Below are 24,064 nucleotides of genomic sequence, written 5' to 3'. Positions count from 1 at the left end.
ACAAGATAGATAAGTGAGACTAATGGCCTAGCGGGAGGGAATACGATTTGAAATGGCAAAAACGAGTTCAACAACAGGTTGAAGTCAAAAGCTTTGTGAATTTGTGAATATTGAAGAATTTGACTTGAATAATGAGTATTGTTGTGTGACTTTGGGATAATAACATATAGTGTAGTCCAGATCATAAGTAATTTATGTCTCTCAGTTATCGTCAAGCTATCTTCTAAAAGATAATGCACACTGACTACGTAAGCATATCTTAAGATAAATATCTTTTAATTTATCCTATGCATATTCAATAATTGATGTAAACATTCTCAGACTGCACATTCCATAATGATGTACGTTTTTATCTGCGATCTATGCCACTTATCCAAAGCAGCGACCTGCTGTCTTAGTGCACTTAATCAAACCAAAGCGCAAAAACAGATTCTAAAAGAGATAGAGAGAGAGAGAGAGAGAGAGAGAGAGGCTGGACTCAATGGCAGCTGCAGCTGCTGGTGATCACGCATAGAAATTATTATTGTGCCTTAATATAGCCATAAATCAGCGCATTTAAAATGCAAAAATCAACCTACAAATATTTATGTATATATGTATGTATGCAAGGAAAATATCGCATCCTGCTGGGGTGCAGCAGCTGTTGGCCAAGTCTGCCTTTGGTTATAACTTCATCTGCATTTGAAGCCGATGCTGGACCGGGGCGATAATAAACCGTCGCATTGAGCCACCCATGCGTGGCTGCTCAGCCACTCGAAGTCCGAGATCATTTCAACTCGTGGCCGTATCTAAGCCGCGCGTGTGTGTGTGTCTTTGTGTGTGCTTAGGTGTGTGATAGTGTAAGAGTGTCTCTGTGTGTGTGTGAGCAAAGTCTGAGCAATATCAATAACACTTGCCAGTCGCTCTTTGCAACATGATGCGACAAGCAGCGACGAGTCCAGCTACATCTTCGACTCAACTGCAGCCAATGTCACTGAACCAGTTCTCAATGTCTTCATATACACACAATATATATATATATATATATATATATATATATATATATATCTGTATATATATATTGTATTGCCCAGCAACCTCTGCACTAAATATTTACAACCTCCGCAATATCTCAAATGCAGAGACAGACAGACAGAGCCGCAGCGACAAAGTCGCTTCTAACATAGAGGGACAAGTTGCATGCAACATGCATGCATCGGTGCATCGTTGCAGCGTTGCATCGGTGCATGGGATGCATGCATGCATGCCACAAAAGGTGTAAGTCTTTGAGGCAACTGGCCAAGTGTCGTTGTGGCCATAAATTCAATTGAATATTACGCCAATTGGCTTTTTGTCTATCGCAAAAATGGGGCGGAGCAAGCAGAAAAAAGTAAAGTAAAGAGGGGATTTGTTGTGTGACTGTGTGTGTGTGGGGCTATGTATGTGTGTGTGTGTATGTGATAGCTAAACTGGTTCGCAAACATATCAGCAAATGTCGTTTTTGAACTGTGTGTAAGCAGATTTCAATGGACCGGGTGGTAAGCGGCTTTTGGGCCTCGCTAATTAGGCGACTATCAACAGAGGCAGAGGATGACGAGGAGCAGGAGGAGCTGGTGGAGCTGGCGGAAGGTGGCTGAAGATGTGGCCATGTTAGCGGCTAATATGCATCAAAATGTGTCAACACCTAAAGCTCCAGCTTCATGTTAATTGTTAACGCTATCTTTTCATTTCTTGCAGACGGTCGCACGGACGGACGGAGGTTGGACGGCCGGACGGACGGTGTTGTTGAGGTAGGCCGTGGCTGACTGGTCGTAGCAGAGGCTGTGGCCGTGTTTTCACCTCCATTAACGCGTGTAGCAGGATCTGTAGACTGGCTTTGGCTTTGGCTCTGGCTCTGGCTCTGGCTCTGGCACTCTGACTGTGGCTTTAATGACGCCTGACGTTGACCGATCGTCGACCGCAAGCGGCTGACCGATCAAAAGTCGTTCAACTTGCCGGAACTGGTCGTAAAAGATCACCTGGGCCACAACAACATCGCGCTATGTGGAGCAACCAGAGCAACTAGCTTGGACACTCGGACAGACAACTAGAGCGAGATAGAGTTCTTGGCTGAGATGCCACAGTCACTTGGCCGCATTCGAAGCTTTATTACAACAGCAACAACAACAACAAGATTCAAGCAGCAGCAGAAGCAGCAGTAGAGGCGACGCTCGCGTGGCACACACAATATTAATGGCCGCCAATGGAGTTCAGATCCCGCTGCACAAGCTCCCCATGTAAAGCCCAAGCCCCAGTTCCAGTCTGTCTCAGTCCCAGTGCCAAGTTCAAACGCATAGTTAATCTTGCGGCATGCCAATGGGGCTGACAGGAAGCTGGGCTAAAGCCAAGCCAACGCAGACCGAAGACTTTCGTAAAAGTGCGAATTGCCATTGGGTAAATGAACTTTGACAGTAATGGGGCCATAGGATAGATGATCTACAGTCTATTCAGGATAAGATACAATTGAAATGGAGACTACAAATGAAGCAGAATTGCCACATGTATGGAGTCTGTCTAGATCGCAGGCCAACAAATGAAGTTGAGGAAAGTGGCAAGTCAAAGATCTTTAGGATCATCCATAATAAGATGAGTGGAAAAATGAGTTAAGAGGAGAGTTAGTAAGTTAGCTCGGGCTCGAGAAGATAGACTTGATACCTCAATCAGAAAACAAATATAGACTGAGATAAAGATCTTTAGAATCATATATAATAAGGTGGGTGGGAGCATTAGACAGGAACAAAACTCAGGTTCGCTGGAGCTCTAGAGCTAGCATAAATTGAGTACAAGTCGATATTGAAAACAAAGATATTTTGAAGCACTACAAGTAAGCATCGATGATTATGAGAGTGGGAAATTGTGTTAAGAAAAAGAAGATTTAGTTACGTTTGTTCGACTCTAGGGCCTACTTTACCAGGAAAACTAATAAAAATTGCGTAAATCCAAGATTTCTTAATAGAATTCTAAAAAGGTTACGTGGGCGCCGAGCAGAGATGATATAAAAACAGCTGCGATTGAGTTCAGTTCGAGCTGAAAGTTGATTAAGTTTCGCAATTGGTTTATTGATAATTCTTTTAATTTCTTTTCGGACAACATTATCTTATCTTTTCGAGCGTTCTGCAGCCCTTTAATATTAGTTTACTATCTGGACGCTTTACAGCGATAAGTTCAGTCTTTAAATGCTCTACAATTCCATTGCTATTATTGTCTCTTAGTATCAGATTGTATTATGAGGCCGATGATTTTTGAATAGTTTGAGCTGATGCATGAGCCAATATGAAGTATAATGTGGAATTTATTTCAGCTAAGACCCGCTTTGGTTTTCATTCCAAGACTTTGAAGATTTGCAGATTGGTTATACTCTTTGGCAACATGGTAATTGGTCTCCCTCCCTCTCTCTCTCTCTCTTTCTCTCACGCTCTTTCGATATCCCTCTCCCTCCGAGTCGCTATCTTAATCGAGCGTGGGCTTGTATCTAGATAACAAACAAAATGTGCTCCATAAACATTAATTAGGAGTCGGATCGAGAGGGTTGTGGGGTTGCTGGCAATTTAAAGCAATTTGCATGTGCCAGCCAAAGAACTGGGCTCAAGCTGGTTTATATGTATGTATGTATGTATGTTGTATGTTGTATATGTATGTCTAAGGTGGTCGAAATGTTGTTGTTGCTGCTTACCTGTACGTATTCGGCGCATATATCAATTCCACCCACAAAGGTGCAGACATCGTCCACGGACCAGGAGTTCACTTCCTCGCTTTGCGCCTGACACTGACGCACTGTGCCCGCTGGCGACGTTGCTCCGGTCGCTGCTGCTGCTGTTGCTGTTGCTGCAGCAGCAACTGTTGCTGCTGATGTTGCTGTTGCGTTGGCGTTGCTTTGGCCCTCGGCTATATTCAGTGTTGGCTTCTGCTCCATAAGTGGCGGGGAAGGTGTGCTCGATGCTGTTGTTGCAGTGGCAACAGTTGCTGCTGCTGCTGCTGCTGTTGTTGCTCCTGTGGATGATTCAGCCTTAAAACGTTTGGCAGCTGGCGGCTGAGAACTCAAGTCCAACGGCGCCGCTGCCGCTGCCGCTGCTGCTGCAGTTGCAACATTTGCAGCCTCCGCATTGCAACGTGGACTAGACTGACGCGAGGCGTGATGCGATTGTTGCTGCTGTTGCTGTTGCTGTTGCTGCTGCTGTTGCTGTTGCAGTTGCGCCGAGTAGATTAAAGCGGGTGTAACAAATTGCGCCGCTTGCTGCAGCGCGGCATTTAAACTGGGACGTGGCGTGCTCGATGCGCTGGCACTAGGCGACGAGGCATTCGAGCTGCTGCCTTTTATATGCAATTGTTGCTGCTGCTGCTGCTGTTGCTTGCCGCGCAGTATTTGCTGTATCTCAGCATCTTTGACAGCACGCGCCTGCATAGAGGAGAGGAGGAACAGAAAGTGCGAGAGTCAGAGGGAGAGAGTTAGTTAGGAAGGTGTATGTGGTTGTGTGTGTATGTGTGTGTGTGTGCTTGCTGTTGGCCGACTTACCAGCGTTAACAGCGCCTGGGTGCTGCTCATGTCCATCATTGGAAAAATGCCACCCGAGAAGGGCAAAAAGTTGCTCATGAATGGCGAAACGCTGGCGGCGGCCACCACGGCGGCCATTTGGCTCTTGGCCTGCTCTGTGGGTGACTGGGACGCAGCCAGTGGCAGGCTGTTGCTGCCGGCCACAGTGGAGCCCACGCCAACTGGCACGCCCACTATGGAGCCACTGCCACCGCCGCCCGACAATGTGGCAGCGCACTCCTTGACCTCCCTCAAGCTAGCTGCGATGGCTGGCGAGTGTTTTTTGCTACTCGAATTGCTGGTGTTGCTGTTGCTGATGTTGCAGCTGCTGCTGTTGTTGTTGTTGCTGTTGCTGTTGCTGATGCTGCTAGTGCTGCCGCTGTTAACATTGCTCGCCTTGGCGCCGCTGCGTTCCGTGCCGCCAGTCGAAGCGGTAGCAGCAACAGCGACGCCAGCGTTGCTGCTGCCGCTGCTGTCGTAGTAGGAATTGCGACGGGTTGCATGATGACTGTTAATAAGCGGAGATCGAGCGGAGATCAAAGGGGATATTGGTTAATCAGAGATGAAAGAATTAATCATAAAATACAAATAAATGCAGCTTACTAAGTATTCTACATATGTACCTGATATTATGTCGTATATATTTATATGCAGTATATTTATAAGCATTTTATATTTCAATCATTATATAAATATACTCCATACTATACTCTATAGCCCGACCTTGATTTAGTTAAAAATACATTTAAATAAGTTAAGTTAGTTAAAAATACATTTAAATAATCATTATATAAATATACTCCATACTATACTCTATAGCCCGACCTTAATTTAGTTAAAAATACATTTAAATAACTGACTATGTTAAACATATGTTAAATAACTGTCAGGTGCTTCAACATAGTTCACAGACCGAGTAACTCCCATTGTATATTTTTTTGGGTGTGAGCCAATTTATTATTTTATAATTTTAAATATCCAAACTGTGACTCATCTTTCTTGAAATTTGATCAACGAACTGGAGCTAAAGAGTTTTCGATAACGAGAAACAGAGGAGGTGTACGACGTCGAAAAATCTGTTTATTAATCACGGGGAGCTGTGCAGTAAAGTTGAAGGTCTATGGCATGATAAACCGAGTTATATTACAAACAGAATGAGTTATCAATAAAATAATATTCTTGTTCTGCTTATGGTATACAGGAATACTCATTTAAAAGTATTTTGATTTTATATGCTTGTAGCTGTTAACATATACGAGGTTGATCTGAAAGATCAATAGAAATTTATTTACAATTCAATATCGATTTCAGAGTACTACTTTTCCTAACCTATAAGTTACGGAGAACACATTTCCAGCCCCTTAACTTATGCCCTAACCTTATCCGCTGCACTTACTCATTGGGATTGGCATTGTTGTATTTGGCTGCGAGGCAGCGCATGATATCCGAATAGTTGCGCGTGGAGAAATCCGTGGCATTTGTTGCTGGGGCACTTGTTGTTGCCCCCACTGGGCTGGTGACAGCGCTGCCGGTGCCGCTGCCGACGGCGACGTTGTTGTTGCTGTTGCTGACGCTGCTGCGCTGACTGCTGCTGTTGCTGGTATTGTTGTTGCTGCTGGACGCGGCTGCTGCGGCCGCCTGTTGAAAACTGTTCAACAGATTTGTGGACAAATTGTGCAGGGGCATGTGGGCCTGTGAGCTGGGCGGGCTCAAACGTTGCTGTTGTTGCTGTTGTTGCTGAAGTTGTTGTTGTTGTTGCTGCTGCTGCTGAATGGGCGAAATGCTGCCACCGCCGCCGCCGCTGCTGCCGCCACTGCGATACGTTGCGGATGAGGGCGTGGCGCTGCGAGATCTGTAAAATATAGAAAAGACATTGAAATTGAAATACAAGCTGAAGTTGGCCAAGCCTAGGCGGAGGCTGAGACTTCATTGAAAAATAGAGGCATAAGCATAAATTGAGATTAAATATTTAATTAGGGTGTCACTTTCTGTTTGTCAGTCTAGAAGCTAGCAGTCGGCCATCCATAGGCCCGGCGTGCCATTTGACATGCTAATGAGCAGCGGCCGTGAGAAGATCGGGAATCGGCAAACGGCAACGGCAACGGCAACGGCAACGGCGACGGCGACGGCGATCGAGTGGACCACACTAAACCGATTTGATCCGTGTTGACATCTGATATTTCTCGTTATTTTATCAGGAGAGTCGGGGCTAGTTTGCGAAAGATATTTAATGCGATTACGACTCACGTTGAGTTATGGCCAAGCAGCAAAGTCGACATGGGAAACGCCATCGCGAGGAAGCAAAGTGCCGCTTTTCCCGCAAATCTACAGTAAGTACTGCCTACAGTGTTCACTTTAGATAGCGTGCGAATTGTTCCACTAGAGTCGCATGCGGTTCACTTTTAGTAATCTTTCAACTGATAATTAGCTGCTGCTATTATAAGCGCACTGGAGAGTTGCCAGACTGTTTTTATTTTTTATATCATTGCTGGCAGCTTTGATTGTTATTTTGTAAACTAATCGATAGTTTAACGATTTGCAGATTTCAATTATTAAGACAATCTTTCGGTAAAAATAAGCTGTCTTTCTACGATAGTGAAATATTTCCATAGTATTTTGAAGCAATTGATGTCACCTTCAATTTGAGCACTTGGTCTTATCACCATTATACGATATATTCCCTTTTATAAGTATGAATGCATTTAAAATATATATGTATGTATGTATGTCAACACACAAATCTATAGATATTTGCTACAAGCTCTTAACGTGGCCATAACTCAAACATGCCACCAACATGGCTCCAATTCCAGCCCCATTTCGCAGTTGCTGTTGCAGTTGGCAAGAGCGACCACGAGCCATGGCTAATAATCAGCATTGGGTCAGCTAGGCACCTAGGCAGCTAGGCAGCTAGTCAGCTAGGCAAGCACACTCACTCCCACCTGCCCCCACAGCCCTGGCTCATGTTTTGGGTGCAGCTGCAAGTGCCTCTTGGCCGGGACGCGCTTGCAAGTGAACAAGGTTCAGCTGAGTGTGCTGCACTGCTCTGAGTGCATGTGGGGCGGACCGGGTCGGGGGCAGGCGACTTGGGGCATTGGCATTGGCTGGCTGCCTGCAACTCGTGCTGCACGTCGTCGCTCATTTCGTGTTAGCTGCAGCGGCTGCCGACTCCGATATGCTTACAAACATATATGTTTGCATACATATTTATACATACATATTTATAAAGCTAGAGGCAGTTGCTGTGGTTGTTGTTATTGCTGCTGCTGGCTTTTTACAGCCATTGATTTATCGTGATCTGTTTGGCTGTCGATTTTATGTTGCTGCTGCTGCTGCTGCTGCTATCGCCTGCTGCTCTACAATGAACAACTGCAACATTTCTAATACCCTAACTTCAGCATATTATTTTAGACTAGACCAGACATTGTCCAATCGACTTAGAATATACAATTCATTTTTAAATTTGTGACTAGAACTGTTACTCGAAGCTTTTATTGGGGAATAACCTTATTGAGGGAGAACGGTGAATATACCTTGTGGATATGAAGGGTATATCTACTTCGGCTAGTTTGTTGTTAACTCATTTGTCTTGTTTTTATTGTTAAGTGTGTTTTGTCTAGTTTTTTGTTTTTAATTTTTTGTGTTTTGTTTGCTCAAAATGTTGATTATTGCAAATTGCTTTGGCGATTGGTAGCAGCTACTAAGCTGTTATTGTTGTCTGATTTTGCTGTTGTTGCTGTTAAGCTTGGCAATTGTTCAAATTGTTTTCGATGTGATTATGTTTGGCCCCATCGACAAAGCCTCTCCCCCGAAAAGAAAAAACAAAACATCATATACATATGTATTCAGCTGCTGTTACGATCTACGTGTGTGTGAGTATCTAACGGTGCTGATCTATGGCATGGCTAATTGGCTTTGGGGCTGGGCGCTGCTACTCCTATCGGGTAGACATATGCTAATGGTGTCTATTGTTACGCCTACACGTCTCAAAAACATACACCAACAAGGCAAAACAACACGAAGAAGAAATTTGCATAGTTCTAAAATCAAAAGACAAAATAAAATGTGTATCAATGAATGTCGCACAAATTTGAGACACAAAACATAAAAACTCCCAAATGGTAACCCGATACAGAAACCATTAAGTGAATAGCGACAACAACAACAACAATATTATAATAAGTGAATATATTAATAAATCAAACAATGGTTCAAGCCTGCCTGAGAAGTACGTCAGAAGCGTTATAAATCGGTTAGAGTATCACAAGTCAACATAAACATTTCAAGTCTACTTGAAGAGCCAACTTGAACTTGAGTAAATGCATAGCCTAGGGTGAATGCATTATGTTTAATGTGAAGCGTTTGTCTTTGGCCTGAAGTGTAGTCAGACACTTAAGGTTAAGTGTTAAGTGTCAAGTTAAGTACGAAACGTTATTGAGCTGTTCTTGAAGGTATAGCTCGATATAAGGTAAAAGATATTAGATAATAGATTATTAAATATAAGCTATTAGATAATATATATTAGATATTAGCTATAAGATATAAGATAGATATAAGAAAGATATATGAATAGTGTCAACGTTCTAATAATTTAAAATGTCACCGTCAATCCGCGTGATGCTCTGCGTGAACTCGATATCGATTTGTCTGATTAAAAATGAATAAATTTTCTTAAATAGTATTTAGCAAATTGACTTTTCCCACATAATTAATAACGTATGCCACTAAAAGTATAAAGCCGCAGGCATTTTTCTTTGTGTTGGCCTCATTAGCAACTCAATTAAAATAAAGCTATCAAATTGGTTAAACACTGCTCTGAATCAAGGCTTTCAAGTCTGCACAAAGACCACACTCCAAGCGATTCTCAAATCAAATTCAAAGATACTTATCGTATCTGTTTAAGGCAATGACATCCAACGTGTCTTTGGCTACAAAAGTTTAAACAAACACCTCCCTATTCACAAAACGAAAACAGATACGAAGAGCGTGTCTCATTAATATTAATAAGCCAATAAGCTAGGCCGCTCTAAGTCGAGCAGGTCAGAATGAGTAAATAGATGTATAGCTGGGTATCTATCTGTATCTGTATATGTATCTATCTGTATCTGAATCTGTATCTTAATATTAATAAGCCAATAAGCTAGGCCGCTCTAAGTCGAGCAGGTCAGAATGACCTGTATCTGTATCTGTATCTGTATCTGTATCTGTATCTGTATCTGTATCTGTATCTGTATTTGTATCTGTATCTGTATCTGTATCTGTATCTGTATCTGTATCTGTATCTGTATCTGTATCTGTATCTGTATCTGTATCTGTATCTGTATCTGTATCTGTATCTGTATCTGTACCTGTATCTGTATCTGTATCTGTATCTGTATCTGTATCTGTATCTGTATCTGTATCTGTATGTCTCTTTCAAGCCGCAGCAGGAAATTTAGTTTGAAATTAGTTTGAAATTTTGATTAATTGTTGATATCAATGCCTATGCTAATCTATGTTTAAATTTGTAACGCCATTAATTAAGTAGTGCGTATCATACTTTTATTTTTGTTGAAATCTTTTTCAGCTTTTGTTTTTGTTGAATGAACATTGGTCTTTTTTTGGCAGCTGGCGTCGAGTTTATTAACTTGTTTAATATTTAAATTTGAAGCTTTCGGCGTTTTTTGGCCTATTCGTATTTGTATTTGTTTTTTTTTTCCTCCCTGTCTTTGCGCTGACAGCAAAAGCGTGCGGATTGTATTTAAGCATTTTGATTAATTTGCTGTCTCTTGGGCCATTACAGGCGGCAGCCAAGACAACAGAAACAAAAACAGAAACACACAAAGCCGATATCAATAGCAATATTTTTGTAGCATTAATTTGTTTAAAATGATAATTAATTTGTCAGGCGAGAGAGATCCCAACAATAAGAACAACAACAACAATACGGCCAAGGGGTATACTTTGGGGCGAACTGTGGAAGTCATCACATAAGCATTTACAAAATTGTCTGTTGACATTTTTTTTTTGGTAATTCCATAACATCTCGAAAAATCGATTTAAATTGATCAGAAACCATTTAATAACCCATCATGGACGATAATAGGGAGCAAGAGGGCCAGATGCACTCGCGGCCCGCTTCTATACTGCGCGTCAGCGGCAGCTATCGGACCAATCAAATCACCAATCATCCATCCATAACCATCAGCTTGCCTACGGATACCCCCGCCGGACTGGCCGCCAGCAGCGATGCCAGCGACGCTCAGGCTCAGCAGCAGCGTCGCCAGCGCCGCGAGGAGTTCGAGCAGCTGCGCCGGGAGCACTATCACAATATGTTCGCCACTGTGCATGGCGATCGGATACCGAGGCGGCAGTCAACAACGGTGCAAAAAACTTCAAGCGGCAGAGCATCCTCCACAGGGCCCCAGAAATCCGCAGCGGAAAAGGATCTAAACCATAATCGAGAGAGTTCACAGAAGAAGGACCAAACCTAGCGCAAGGAATCCACCGTTTCTCAGCGCCAGATACTTTCAACACACATAAATAAATAAACACACCGTGAAACATTTCAATTAGCGAACTTTTTAAATACCCTGCATACATTGTAAATGTGTAAAGTCGGTAGTATAAATTTACAGACAGAATGAATTATAAATGAAGAACTTGTATTCTTATATAAGCTGTTGTGATTGGTGATTGGTGTGCCTATCCGTCGCTACAGATGTCTATATGGACTGTAAAACTCTTTTGCTGAGTTTTATTACACATTTTAAAGCCCCAGTATTAATTAGAATTCGTGACAGAAACGAAGGGTCAGATAAAGCTATTGTATAAGTTTTGAATAAATTCATTTTGTATGGAATGATATCAGATCTTCAATCGCTATTCCTTTTCTAACTCGTAAGGATATCGATTTTTTGGAAACATAAAACTACTCAGGAGATGCTGTATTACCAATTTTAGTTTTACTCCAAAATCAACAGCTCTATTAAGTTATACATATATAGAATATATATGTTCACTCCAAATATTGTATAAATGAAATTTACATAATATCCATCGGTTTCACAACTTAAAGCCAGGACCAGCTGCAGGCCAGAGCCTCGCGATATTTGGACTTATTCCTGTATCTAACTAATTCCCTGATAAAGCTTTACATAAAAACCATTTATTATGTTGCCGGTTCACCTAATACTCACCTGGCAAATGCCGCGGAGACGGACAGCTCGCCATTGTTGTTGTTGTTGTTGCTGTTGTTGGTGCTGGGACTGAGACGCTCCCGTTTCACATTGCTGCTGTTGATGCTGAGCAACTGTTGCTGATGATTGCTGTTGCTGTTTGTGTTGCTAATGTTGTTATTGCTACTGCTGCTATTGTTGTTGTTGTTGTTGTTGTTATTGCTGCTACTGTTGTTGTTGTTGTTGTGTATATTGACCATGACCGTAGACTCCAAAAAGACATCCTTTAGCGAATCAATCTGTGCGCTCGTCATATGCAATGGCGACAGCTTTTCATGTTTCACTCTGTCAAAGTACAGAGCAGCGTAGGCTGCAGCAGCAGCATTCGTTGCTGCCGTCGTTGCTGCTGCTGCTGTTGCCACGGCGGCGGCTGCTGCTGCTGCTGTAGCTGTTGCTGTTGTTGTGGCGGAGGTATTGGCTGCTGCTGCCGGCGTGGCGGCAGCATTGCTGTTGCCACTTGTTGCCGTCGCTGCTGCAGCTGTAGCTGCTGTTGTCGGGCTGCTGGCCTCTCGCAGCTGCTTTGAACTGTCGATGGCCCCATAGCCGCTGAGCAGCAGCGAGCGTTCGCTGAGCATGTTTGCAGTGCTGCTGCTGCTACCGCTGAGCAACTGTTGCTGCTGTCGCAGATCGATGGCGAGCCGTTCGAGGTGCTTGCGCTTGGTCGCCGCCGCCGCGGGCAGAGAGTTAAATTGCTGCGCCTGCTCCTCGTTTTGGTGTTTGGCGGGCGTGGCCGTTGTTGCCTTCGCGGGCTTCTGTTGCAGTATGTCTGTGGGCGTGTTACCTGCACAAGAGCGAGAGAGAGAGAGAGAGAGTGGAGCTTGTGTGAGCGAGAGATTGTTGCTGACGGATCTGTGTGTTGAGCTGTGCCGTGCGTACAGCGCTCAAAAGCTTACTAAAAACTTTCGCCTCGTATTGGCAGATTGACTAAAGTCGACTCGAAATATCGCTTCCGATTCTCAGTCCGAGTCAGAGTCGCTTCAGAGTCGGCTAGGGTTCAGTTCAGTTCAGCTCGGTTCGTTTGGGCTAGGCTCGCATGCAAATCGGCCAAAGGTTAAAATAACTTATAATATGTTAACAAAACCGTTGACCTGCAATGTTGAACCCCTAAGCTAATTATCGGGGTGAGCGTCGAGTGCAAAGCCGGACAGAGTGCCAGAAAGAGCCGATACACTCTTACAACAATAACAACAACAGCAGCAACAACGTTAACAACAACAACAACTATGACAACCACAACAATGACAAAGTACAACATACGCAACATTTGTCATAGGCTCGAGAGAGTTGCGAATCGTGTGCTAATGTACAATTCATTTACAATCAAATTTCATTTTTCTCTTGAAATCAAATTTATTCTTGTCAAAATTTTAACCTACTTGTTTAAGGGGCTACGATTTTGATGGTAATTTATGGACTTATCTTAATTTTAATTACTTTAAGTTGAGCCAAAACTTGCTTTTCTCTAATCAATATACCCATTCTACACTATTCAAGCGCACACAGTACTTACACACACACACACATGCATACATATACACACGCACATTTATAATGCTGACCGCAGTGGCATACATTGAACTTTATGGTGCGGTTGAAGCTTCCGTCGCGCCCATCGCACAAATTGTTTATTTACATAGCATACACACATTTCTTCACATTCCCTACGTACTTCTCTCTCTCTCTCTCCCTCTCTCTCTGTCACTGTCTGCTTATCTCCTTCCCTATATCTATCATAAATATTAAAATTGTAATATAACTGGCAGAAATTAAAAAGCAAATAGGAACATCAAACGTTGACCTTTGAAAAGGACTGAGAGAGATAAGCTGCTGGAGCTGTACTGAAGACCAGGTGTAAATTAACACACACACGCTAGCAGCAGCAGCAGCAGCGGCAACAGCAGCATAAATAATTAAAAGAAATATTTACTGGTTAAATTAACAACAATTTGTAGCTGAGGATCGTTAGGATCGGCCATAGAACCATTCCAAATTGGTAATCGCAGCTGTAACCAAAGCAAACATCAGAAACCAGTTGTGAATTTCTAGATCCAGCTCTGGGCACCCCTGTGGATTGTGCGTGTATCAAATATCCACACACACACACACACGCACACACACGCACACACAGAGTATAGCGTGTAAATATGTTGTATGGTATAAAGTTTTGCGGGTCTTATCATAAAATTTAGTTTATCATTAGTTAGCACTAAAATTAAGTTGTGTTGATTTTCGCTTCAAAGAAATGTCTAGCTACAGTGGGGCAAATATGGATAAAACTGGATTGAAGCAATGCCATAAATTGTATATTAAATTGAAGAGCTTTAAGTCATAAAAAAGAGAATCAATGAAGTAATTTACAAAAGTATTTCATTGCATAATTCTGGTATTTAAAAATATATTAAAATTTATTTATTGCCATCCATTATTATGCGAAGCATAAATATCTTTTATATTTGTATTTTTCACTCAATCTCTCTTATAAATTATACGGATTTTGTTATTTTATATGCTCTAACATGAGTTGACTTTCATTGGCATCATTTACACTCACTCACATCACAAACTGAAACTGAGCATAATTAGTTGCTCGACCCACTGTGTATGGGTATCTCTCCCCTTCCCTACTGACACCTCCTTCTTCTGCCGCCATCTGCCCCTCACCTGAACTGAGGCTAACTGATTGGCATCGCGCTTGGTGCCAATGGTGCTAAGTGCCGAATGCCGAATGCCGAATGTCGAGAATGTCGTCGAATGTCGAATGATGTCGGGTTACAGCAGCAAGCAGAGGAACCTTAAACCGACGACCGCATAGAGTCTATTTAGAAAACGTTTCGAGTCGAGTCTAACCGAGACACCGTGTACGTATATCTATATATGTGGAGACAGATTGTGAGCGTAGAGCTCCGACATTACGAGAGGTTGGACAACGGAGGTTAGACATGCGCCATGCGATCCGCTGTTGACTTTTCCAGTTGAGGCATGGGCTGCCTCAGTTTCTTACTCTTTGAGAGTATTACATATCGAGTGGGAGCTAGGTAACATAAAAGTCCCACTCAGAAGATACAATTGTATATATAATTATATCTTTGATTAGCTCAGCTGTTGAGTTGATTCAGTTTTCTTTCTAGCTAGTCTCTGTCTCTCGTCTTCACTCTCACTATATATCTTTCATTATAGACTCTTGTTTATTTCCTTTTTCGTTTGTCACTGTTATATAATCATAATGTAGCTGATTTTGGATTGCAAATATCTTACGAGCTGACTCTAAGGAGTATTCCATGTATTATGGAAAGTAAGCACATATATCTTTAATAAATCTAGAAAATTGTATATACTCTTCATAGTCATAATTTATATTGTGTAAACTTTGCATATGAATTCCCTAGTTATAATCATTCTTATGATGCGTATGTCTAAGGAGCATTTGCAGCTCTAAGGAAAGTAAATCTGCCTTTCAATACAACTGAGCCATATCAACTCGCTCAGTCTTTGACTTTCTATATGCTTCAATCAAGTGTAGAAACTCACATAAACTCTTATATCTTATACTCTCGATATATTATTATATTATATTGTTCTAGTCAGTCCCTCTGTCTCTCTCTCTCTCTCTTTCTAGCATAGCGTATTTGGATTTCGTCATGCCGAGTCAAGATTTTTTTCTGCTTTTATCAGGCTAATCGCATGACTGTGTATAAGGTGTGTGTGTGTCTGGCTTGAGTGTGTGTGTCATGTGTGTGTGCGATCTGCAGAGTGACAGGCCGCATGTTGGGTCGACAAGTGTCAATAGTACTAATAGACTAACGCGACTTTGGGGCTAGGCTTTTGGCTCTTTGGGTAGGCTAGACCGTAGACGAAGTCGAAGACGAAGACGAAGCCGTGTCTGGGCACGTTCTACGTTTTTTTTTTTCTGGAAAAACGAAAACACAACGGTAAAGTTCATTGCCATTTGGCTGTTTGGCTTTTGGGGCACGTCACGCTGCCCCCCTTATAGCCCCGCCTGCCTAGGCTCCCCTCTGTCAAGCGTCCCGCTCTCTGCAACGTGACGTTGGCAAACACAGCTGCCGACCCACAGTCGCAGCAAAAGTTGTCGTTGTCGTTGTCGCTGTTGTTGTTGTTGCTGTCGTTGTTGTCGTTGTCGATGTCATGTGACCATTTTTCATAGACCTACCTCGCATAATTGTGTACTAATACTAGGTTGGGGCCGTAATTTGATTTCGATTTGATAAATAGTGAGATCTTAGCAGCTGCCGTCGATGCCTTGATGGGTCAGCTAAATAAAAAAAACCATAAAGCCTAGACGCGCCTAACCTTGAAGGTAAAGAAAGAAAAGAAAACAAAATTGTGTACGACTCGGCCGCAATTTGACTTTCAAAGGCGGGCCACGAGTTCGAGTCGGGGCGTTAAAATTATACACACACACACACACACAGCAACAACAACATGAGTATATACTCAGCTTATCAGCTTTTGACCTCATTTAAAAACCAAATAAAACGCAACGCTCGAGAGCAAATAGCGCCCCAACGATTTATGCGAACTTTGAGACGCGTCACATTTACTGAATTCAACGCCTTATCACCTCACTAAGGGGCGCGCAGGCGTGGCAAAGGAAGGGGGCATGGGGCATGGGGCAATGGGCAGGGGGAAGCGAGATGTAGGGGAAAAATAGGTTCAACTTTGTGCTATGCGCACACAGTGGGCAATCGTTATTTAGATTCCTCTATACATAGACTTTTAGAACTCAATGAGTTAGATAATGAGTTAAATATATTGAAAATTCAAGAAAAATATTGCCTTATCTCTTAAAATAATTTCAATATAAATTCATTTCCACCAAAAATGAAGCTATGCAAGTCATTTGGCAAATAGTTAAGAGAAATCTATTAAATATTATATAAATATAAATCACAGAGAAATATAGGCAGAGACCCATATTAGAACTCTTTAGAGAGCAGATCTTGGGGAACTAGAAGAGATAAAGACGTAAATTATAGAAACTAGTTTTTCTTTGCAAAATTTATGTGCTAAATCTATTGACTATTTATGGTTGTAGAACGAAATGATCCCACACGAACTTTTGCCTAGTTTTACAGCCATTCATGCAATACTCTAATAGGAGTTATGTTATAAAAGTTTATCATACTTACAAAAATGAAAACCGTAACCGTAACATTATAATATATATACATACAAGTTCTAGATCGTAGACTTCATTTATATCTTATTAATTTATTTCTCTTTTCAACTTCCATATGAAAAATCTCGATTTCATTTCGTTTGTCATCGTAAAGATAAAGAATTTTTGTGATTGCTGTAGTTTTTTCTCGTTTCTCTCTTTTTTAGTTTTTCATTCAAACATCATCATCATTGCCTGATAAATGATACAACATGGAAAATAAACACTTTTTGGGGCGTATTTTTGTGTTGATTTTGTGGGCGTGTCATCTATGTATGTTATATATAGGAAATCAAATATACACTAATGAACTTTAAATTACTTTCACCGCAGCTCGTGTCGCACTTGTCCAAAATCCAAGCAACAACAACAGCAACAACAACAACAACAACAACAACAGCAGCAACAAAGGTTGACAAAAGGCCACACCAAATATTATCAGTGAAACGCGTCATACACACACACTTACGATCGCACACATGCACACAAACACTCACGCATTTGCTCCACAATCTTTAACACCTTGATGATCTAATAAATGCGACATGATTTACAAAAAATAAAAATAATAATAATAATAATAATACAAATGCGACCACAAATGAAAATTAAGAACAACAACAAAATAAACAAAAATATAATGACAATAACAATAATAATACTAATAATAATAATAATAATCTGTAAGTAACAAAATAGGTCTATGCCTTGTATGAACTACTTACGCTCGTCTAGCTGGACAAACAGCGTGCGATAAGACCCCAATGAAATAACCCGACGAACACTTGAGATACAAGAAATCACGTAAAGCATAAACCAAAACCAAAGCCCAAATCAACAACAGCAACAACAAATTAATGAAAACTGAGAGCGAAAACAGTCAACAGAAACTGAGAACCCATTTGATGATGCAGTCGCCACTCGAACCCACACAAAATGTTTATCTACAAAAGCTGGAAATGAAAAACTAATAAACAAAAGCCCCACAAATCGGAGAGCAATAGAGAATGTCTGGAAGTGCAGTTTCTTAGAGCTAAAATAAAATAGAGGAAATATTTCTGGACGAAGAAGCAACAGCCTAAATATTTTCTATGTGAATTATACTAAAATGCTCCTAAGAGAACAATTATTATTGGTTTAATGAAAAAGTTTATAACATTTATGTTTAAGCCACAACGCCTTTAAAAAAGCGATTTACTAGTTAGTCAATTTATAATGAAACCAAGCGAGTGATATAGTCGAACAGCTACCGACTGCATAATACTCGATCACAGACAAAAAACAAATAAATCAGATTTGGTAAATCTGAAGAAAATTGAGAACTCAACAATAAAGCCTTTGGAATGTATGTACAGTATTTCCTGATTTGCCACGCTTAGCACTTTATATAACGAGGGTACCAGCAAATGCATACTCTACATCTCTAGTCTCTAGCTTCATACTGACATATGCACAGATAGGATATTAGTCCACTCACCTCACCTCATGCGCGAGCAATAAAATTTGTTATGCAGCTAACAAAAGTAATATTACACTCAGTAATAAATGGACTTCCGCTGCAGAAATAATGATAATAATAATAATAATAATACAGAAGCAATGCATTTAAACATATATTAGAAAAGGTCTATGGAGTAGCTTAATTTAGCCAAGTTTCTGACCAATTAACCCAAAAAAGAGCTATGGCTTTAGCCGTTACTTGGCAGTTATGCTTATATGCGATATATATGAGTATGTATGTATGTCTGCCAGATATGTTCACAATTCATGATAATATTATGTGCTGTGCATAGCGTGCGTCACACATTTAGCTACAGCCATAAACAAACTAATTGCTAGCAGCTAGATACAAGAGCGATATAGAAATATATATACATACCTATACCAATACATATATACGATATATAGGCATAGGTGTAGTTGGCTTGAGTGATAAAAACCCCCCAAAATGCTGTGCAATTAAAGAGCACAAATGCTCCAAAACATGGGCGCGCGCCAACAAGGAGCAACAGGGGTGAGTTCATAGAGTGGGAGAGGGGGCGGGCATCGGGGATCGGGGTTGCGGTGTATGTTGCCCATGTGGGCATAGCGCACACGCGAATCTGCAGCCAAGCAGCAACATTAGACATGCAACTTGCCAACGTTGCAACTAGTTGCAGCAGCAGCAGCAGCAGCAGCACCAGCAGCGAATCTCTCGTTAATTTATGAACCTGAACCTGGGGGCCAAAGACAGCCCAAACAAACAGCCGAAGTAAAAATCAAATTAAAAACCAGAGCAGGCAAGCACGAAAAACGAAAAGAAAAACGTTGCAAATTTCTAAGGAAATTTCACCCCGTATACGTTGGCAGTGGCATGCAACAAGTGCGGAGCTAGGACGGAGGAGGGAGCGGGGGGCGGCTGAATGGTGAATGACCAAGGCGCATTAAGGCAGCCAAGCGGCCAACCAGAGCAGCCAACAACAAGCAACTGAAGAAACTGAAAAAAGAAGACAAAAAAAAAAAAAAAAACCTGTGCTAATTATTATTTAGTGCAGTTCGAGCCAGCGAGTGGCACAGCTCAGCTCTTGCCGCAAGAGTTGCAGTTGCGGAGGCTCCTAGAGCCGCTTAGCCCCCTTCAACCCCCGCTCGCCTAGCTGCCCGCCTCACACACAGCAATCTGCACCAATTTAACCAAATAAGGCGCTTTTAGCGGCCAAATGCATTGCATGCAATGCGCCATGGCTAAAACGCAGAGAGAGAGAGAGAGAGAGAGAGAGAAATCTTCAGAAGTTGAAAGGCCCCTAAGAGCTGCAGGTGTATGTGTGTGTGTGTGTGTGTGTGTTGCACCTGTTTTACAGGAATTCAGAATGCAAGCGTCGTCGATAATAAACTTTAATGCTAATAGCAGTTGTACATCATCAGCAATGGACCGAAAAACCCAAACACACACACACACAGCCCAGCAGGCTGAAGGTAGGCGCGGCTGAAAGGGGCGTGCACAATTGCTGTGTGTGTGTGTGTGTGTGTGTGTGAATATGTCTGCATATTTCTCTCTGCTGCCAAGCTCAAAATCAAATTCCATTAAAGCAATTACAATCGCAACAGCCACAACTCTTCTTGAGAATCGCCGAGAACGGCGTGAACTTTTCTTCTTTTGCACTTTGTGCAGCGCGTGATTAGAATTTTTGATTAGCCAAGCGTCCGTCAACTTGGACAGTTCCAGTTCCAGCGCCAACGCCAGTTCCAGTTCTAGTTCCAGAGCCAGTTCCAGTTCCAGTTTGTCCAGCTTTAGGTGTTAATCATTTATGAAATTTGCCACGATTTGGAAATTTTCAATTTGGCTGACAGTCGCCGTTAGCTCTGCGCTCAACTGTCATCGAGTGGAACAGTTTTCTCGTTTTCTTTTATCAAATATTAATTTGGAGCGGATCAGAGCAACGATCCATGTGCAGTCAGCCAGCTGAAAGCCAATCGCCTGCACTTCGTTCACAGCGGGCGAGCGGGTGCCGAGGGAGTTGTGAAAGAGCGAGCAGTTTCATACAGAAAGTGCCTTTTGATGAGCTAGGAATCAATATAGAAAGGCTTCTTGGAAATTTTGAATAAGCAAAACTCTAATTCTATCTATTCTTCTGTCTAAAAATAGATAGATAAATAAGATGACTATATTCAAAAATTTGAAGTTTAGCCGCAGAATAAGTGAGAGAAAAGAAAAACTACTTTTTATTTTAAAATAACTTTCAGCTAGAATTTCCACTGTCATGTAGAAAAATAGACTAGATGTTAGATATATTTATCCTGAGGTTGAAAAAGTACTTTATTTGGCTGATTGAAACGTGCCAACAACTCGATAAACTGCACAAATAAATAACATTTGGATAAGCGAAAAAGGCAAAGTATGAGACAGAGAGGGAAAGAGAGAGTGAGAGGGAGCGAAAAACAATTTGCCAATTGTCGCAGACGAAGCTGAAAAGCTTAGTCAATGCAAGCTGAAAAAAGGAAAACCAGCTGCAATCGAACTAGAGGAGAGCCATGGGGCAGGAGCAGCAGGAGGAGACAGAGGGGCAGAGGGGCAGACCGGCAGTCGACGGTAGGCTGTGGCAAGAGTCGGCTGCACAGCTTGGTGTCTTGCGCCTGCGGCTTGTGGCGTAAAAAATCAAGTGCAGATTAATTAAATTCGATAATTAAATGAACGCAGTGCGCAGATCGTGTTGCACAGTTGCACAGTTGCTCAGTTGCTCCGTTGCTCAGTTGCACGGGCAACTGTTGCGAGTTGGAAAGCATTTGGCAGCTTGGCTGCACAACAAGGCTGCCACGTCTGGGGGCAACGTCGACGCCTAATGCATTTCTGTGATTTGGGCGCAGCGAATTAATGCGCAGCGCTCTATAAATTTGTCAGCAATTAAATGAGGCAGGTGCCCCGCTACCTGCCACCGCCTTTCACATGCCCCCTGTCGACTGCTTGCCGCGTGCCACATATATCAGCGGCCATAAAAGCCACAAACTCTGAACTTTATAGACTGTCTCTGTGGCATTGGCATTTGGTTGCCTGCCAAACACTTTGATTGATATTTGGGCGATAAAGCAGCAAATGCCGCTGCATGCCACTGCAAGCTGCGAGTTGCAAGCCGAATCAAGTTGAACTCCACTCAGCGAGCTGCGTTGTGCTGCACATAAATTACGAGCCGAGTTCAGCTCTTGCGCTTCTTGCGGCCTGATGCCACAAATTTATGGCAGCAGCGAATGTGGCAGCAACATACACATACAGTGAACCAATAATGTCTTCGTACAGCAGCAACTTTTTTCTTTGGGAACGAAAAAAACATATAAATAGTAAAAAACGAATAAAAATTTTGATGCAGTCTTATTATCTTATATATTAATCTTAATTTACAAAAAAAATTATGTCAATATGTTGCTTAGTTTAGTAGTTATAACTAAAAGTACATAAAAAGACACGATTTTGGCTCCAATAAAGTCTTCGTACAGTAAAACTTAATACTTAAAAAATAGTCTTAAAAACTAACAAAAATGTAATTTTTTGTATATTTAATATTTTGTTGGGTAACCTTTATTTTTTATAACATCTTTTAGTCGGTTTGGCATTGAAAGGACTAACTTCTCTGTATAATTTTTATCTATTTTTTCCCATTCCTCTTTTAAAACCTCTATAAGCTTGGGTTTTGATGAAATATGATGCTTCCTGATATTTTTTTCCAACATATGCCAACAATTCTCTATTGGATTTAAATCAGGACTTTGGGGAGGTGTTTTTAATAGATGTGGCGTATTATAGGCTAAGTACATTTTGGTATTATGAGCCATGTGTTTAGGGTCATTGTCTTGTTGGAAAAAGTAAGACCTCGATAATCCAAGCTTAGCAACACTTGGCACCAAATTTGTTTTTAAAATTTCAATATATTTAAGGTGGTCCATCACCCCATCAATTATTTCAAAATTTCCGACACCAGCCGCAGTGCCTCTCCGGTTCTTCTCCACACGCGATGTCGCCCATCCGATCCAAATATATTATATTTTGATTCGTCAGAAAAAAGTACATTACGCCAAAACTCGACTGGCGCATTTTCGTACTGTTTTGCGAACTCTAAACGTTTTTTGCGATTAGCGCTGCTTACAAAAGGTTTTCGTCTAGGTGTGCGCGACTTATACCCATTAGCTACTATAGCCTTCCTTATAGTTTCTGGGTGGACGACTTTATTTTGAGATTGTAAAATCTGTGTAGATATCGTATTTGCGCTAACAAATGGATCCGACGCCACTATTCTCTTAATATTAAGCTGATCTCCGTTTGTTAGCTTGCTCGGCCTTCCGGATTTTCGCTTGTTTTCTACTCGCCCTTCGTATTTAAATCGCCCAATTACGGATTGGATCGTTGACCGACTGCGAGACAATATATTCGCAATTTCCGAATATGATTTCTGCTGCTTAACGTGCATATTTAATATTAGTTGACGTTCTTCTATGGTTAAATATTTGCCCGGCATTTTAAATTAATATTTGTCCGCTTAGCGATTCAAATTGAAGAAAATTTCTTGCAAAATGTGGCGACATTATGCCCGAGCATGCAAATACATACATTGGAAAACAACCGTTATCATTTTCGGTTTCTGTCCGCAGTTAAAGTTCTAGGAAAGTACGGTGTACGAAGACTTTATTGGAGCCAAAATCGTGTCTTTTTATGTACTTTTAGTTATAACTAATAAACTAAGCAACATATTGACATAATTTTTTTTGTAAATTAAGATTAATATATAAGATAATAAGACTGCATCAAAATTTTTATTCGTTTTTTACTATTTATATGTTTTTTTCGTTCCCAAAGAAAAAAGTTGCTGCTGTACGAAGACATTATTGGTTCACTGTATATTTTATGCCCCTTCTCCATTTTCTTCTCGTCTCTCGATTTTGGGGCGTGTGCTCTGTCCTGTTAACAACATTTGAGTGAATAATAGCAAAAAGCCCGCCGAATCTCTCTGTTCGTGCAACAAGTTGTGGAGTGTTTTAGTGTAGAGTGGATCTATGGCTAAACAAAAGAAGAAACATGTAGACTTGCCAAATATAAACTATTCCTTACTGATCTCTATCGCAGGGACAGCCACTGCGTATACGTGTTATACAAAAACCACAACTAAATCTTGAGCTCCCATATATATATTTATACATGGGGCTTTAAACCAGCCTATAGAACATTTTGTAATTATAAATAACCCAGAGGCTCTTTGATAATTTTCTATAGCACACACATCAGACTTGTATGTGTATGTAACAAGGTGGCCCATATATAGACAGAGAAGTCATATATAAGTCATATATAATATACAGACCCGTTGCTGCTGTTGCTATTGCTGTTGTTGTTGTTGTTGCTGTTGCTGTTGCTGTTGCTGTTGCCTTGTATTCAACAAGTTCAAGCAGTTCAGAACCTTTGCACGCGAACTTATCGCCGCTGCGGCGGCGGCACAGGCACTCGACAGCATTGTCTGGTTAGAGTGGACCCAAAAAAAACCAAAAGCATATACACTGAAACTGATAATACCAGGAAATGCGTGTATATGAATGCCTGGGAATAGTGAAACAAATGTGGCACTCAGGGAATCGCCAACACGCGATTTTATCGACAGTTATCGA

General features: G+C 41.5%; 1 protein-coding gene across 5 annotated transcripts in view; it reads right to left on the bottom strand.

The window, feature by feature from the left end:
* The window catches only part of LOC6575594 (probable serine/threonine-protein kinase DDB_G0282963), a 69,001-nt gene that overhangs the window by 17,317 nt on the left and 27,620 nt on the right, over positions 1 to 24,064 (bottom strand). For 2 of the 5 annotated variants that reach the window (XM_032728615.2, XM_032728616.2), the window contains exons 3-6: positions 11,728 to 12,547; positions 5,946 to 6,401; positions 4,532 to 5,057; positions 3,692 to 4,414 (exon numbers count right to left, since the gene is read on the bottom strand). In XM_032728615.2, coding sequence (XP_032584506.1) covers positions 3,692 to 4,414; positions 4,532 to 5,057; positions 5,946 to 6,401; positions 11,728 to 12,547 — 2,525 coding nt within the window. Of the gene's footprint in view, positions 1 to 3,225; positions 3,491 to 3,691; positions 4,415 to 4,531; positions 5,058 to 5,945; positions 6,402 to 6,796; positions 6,967 to 11,727; positions 12,548 to 24,064 lie in introns of those variants that run through there. The other 3 variants (XM_032728617.2, XM_032728618.2, XM_032728619.2) reach the window with 3 other exon arrangements.

Source organism: Drosophila mojavensis, unplaced genomic scaffold, assembly GCF_018153725.1.
Source record: "Drosophila mojavensis isolate 15081-1352.22 unplaced genomic scaffold, ASM1815372v1 contig_36, whole genome shotgun sequence".
Classification (NCBI taxonomy): Eukaryota; Metazoa; Arthropoda; class Insecta; order Diptera; family Drosophilidae; genus Drosophila; species Drosophila mojavensis.
The sequence above is the reverse complement of the archived record's forward strand: the minus strand, read 5'-3'. Positions and strand labels throughout refer to the sequence as shown.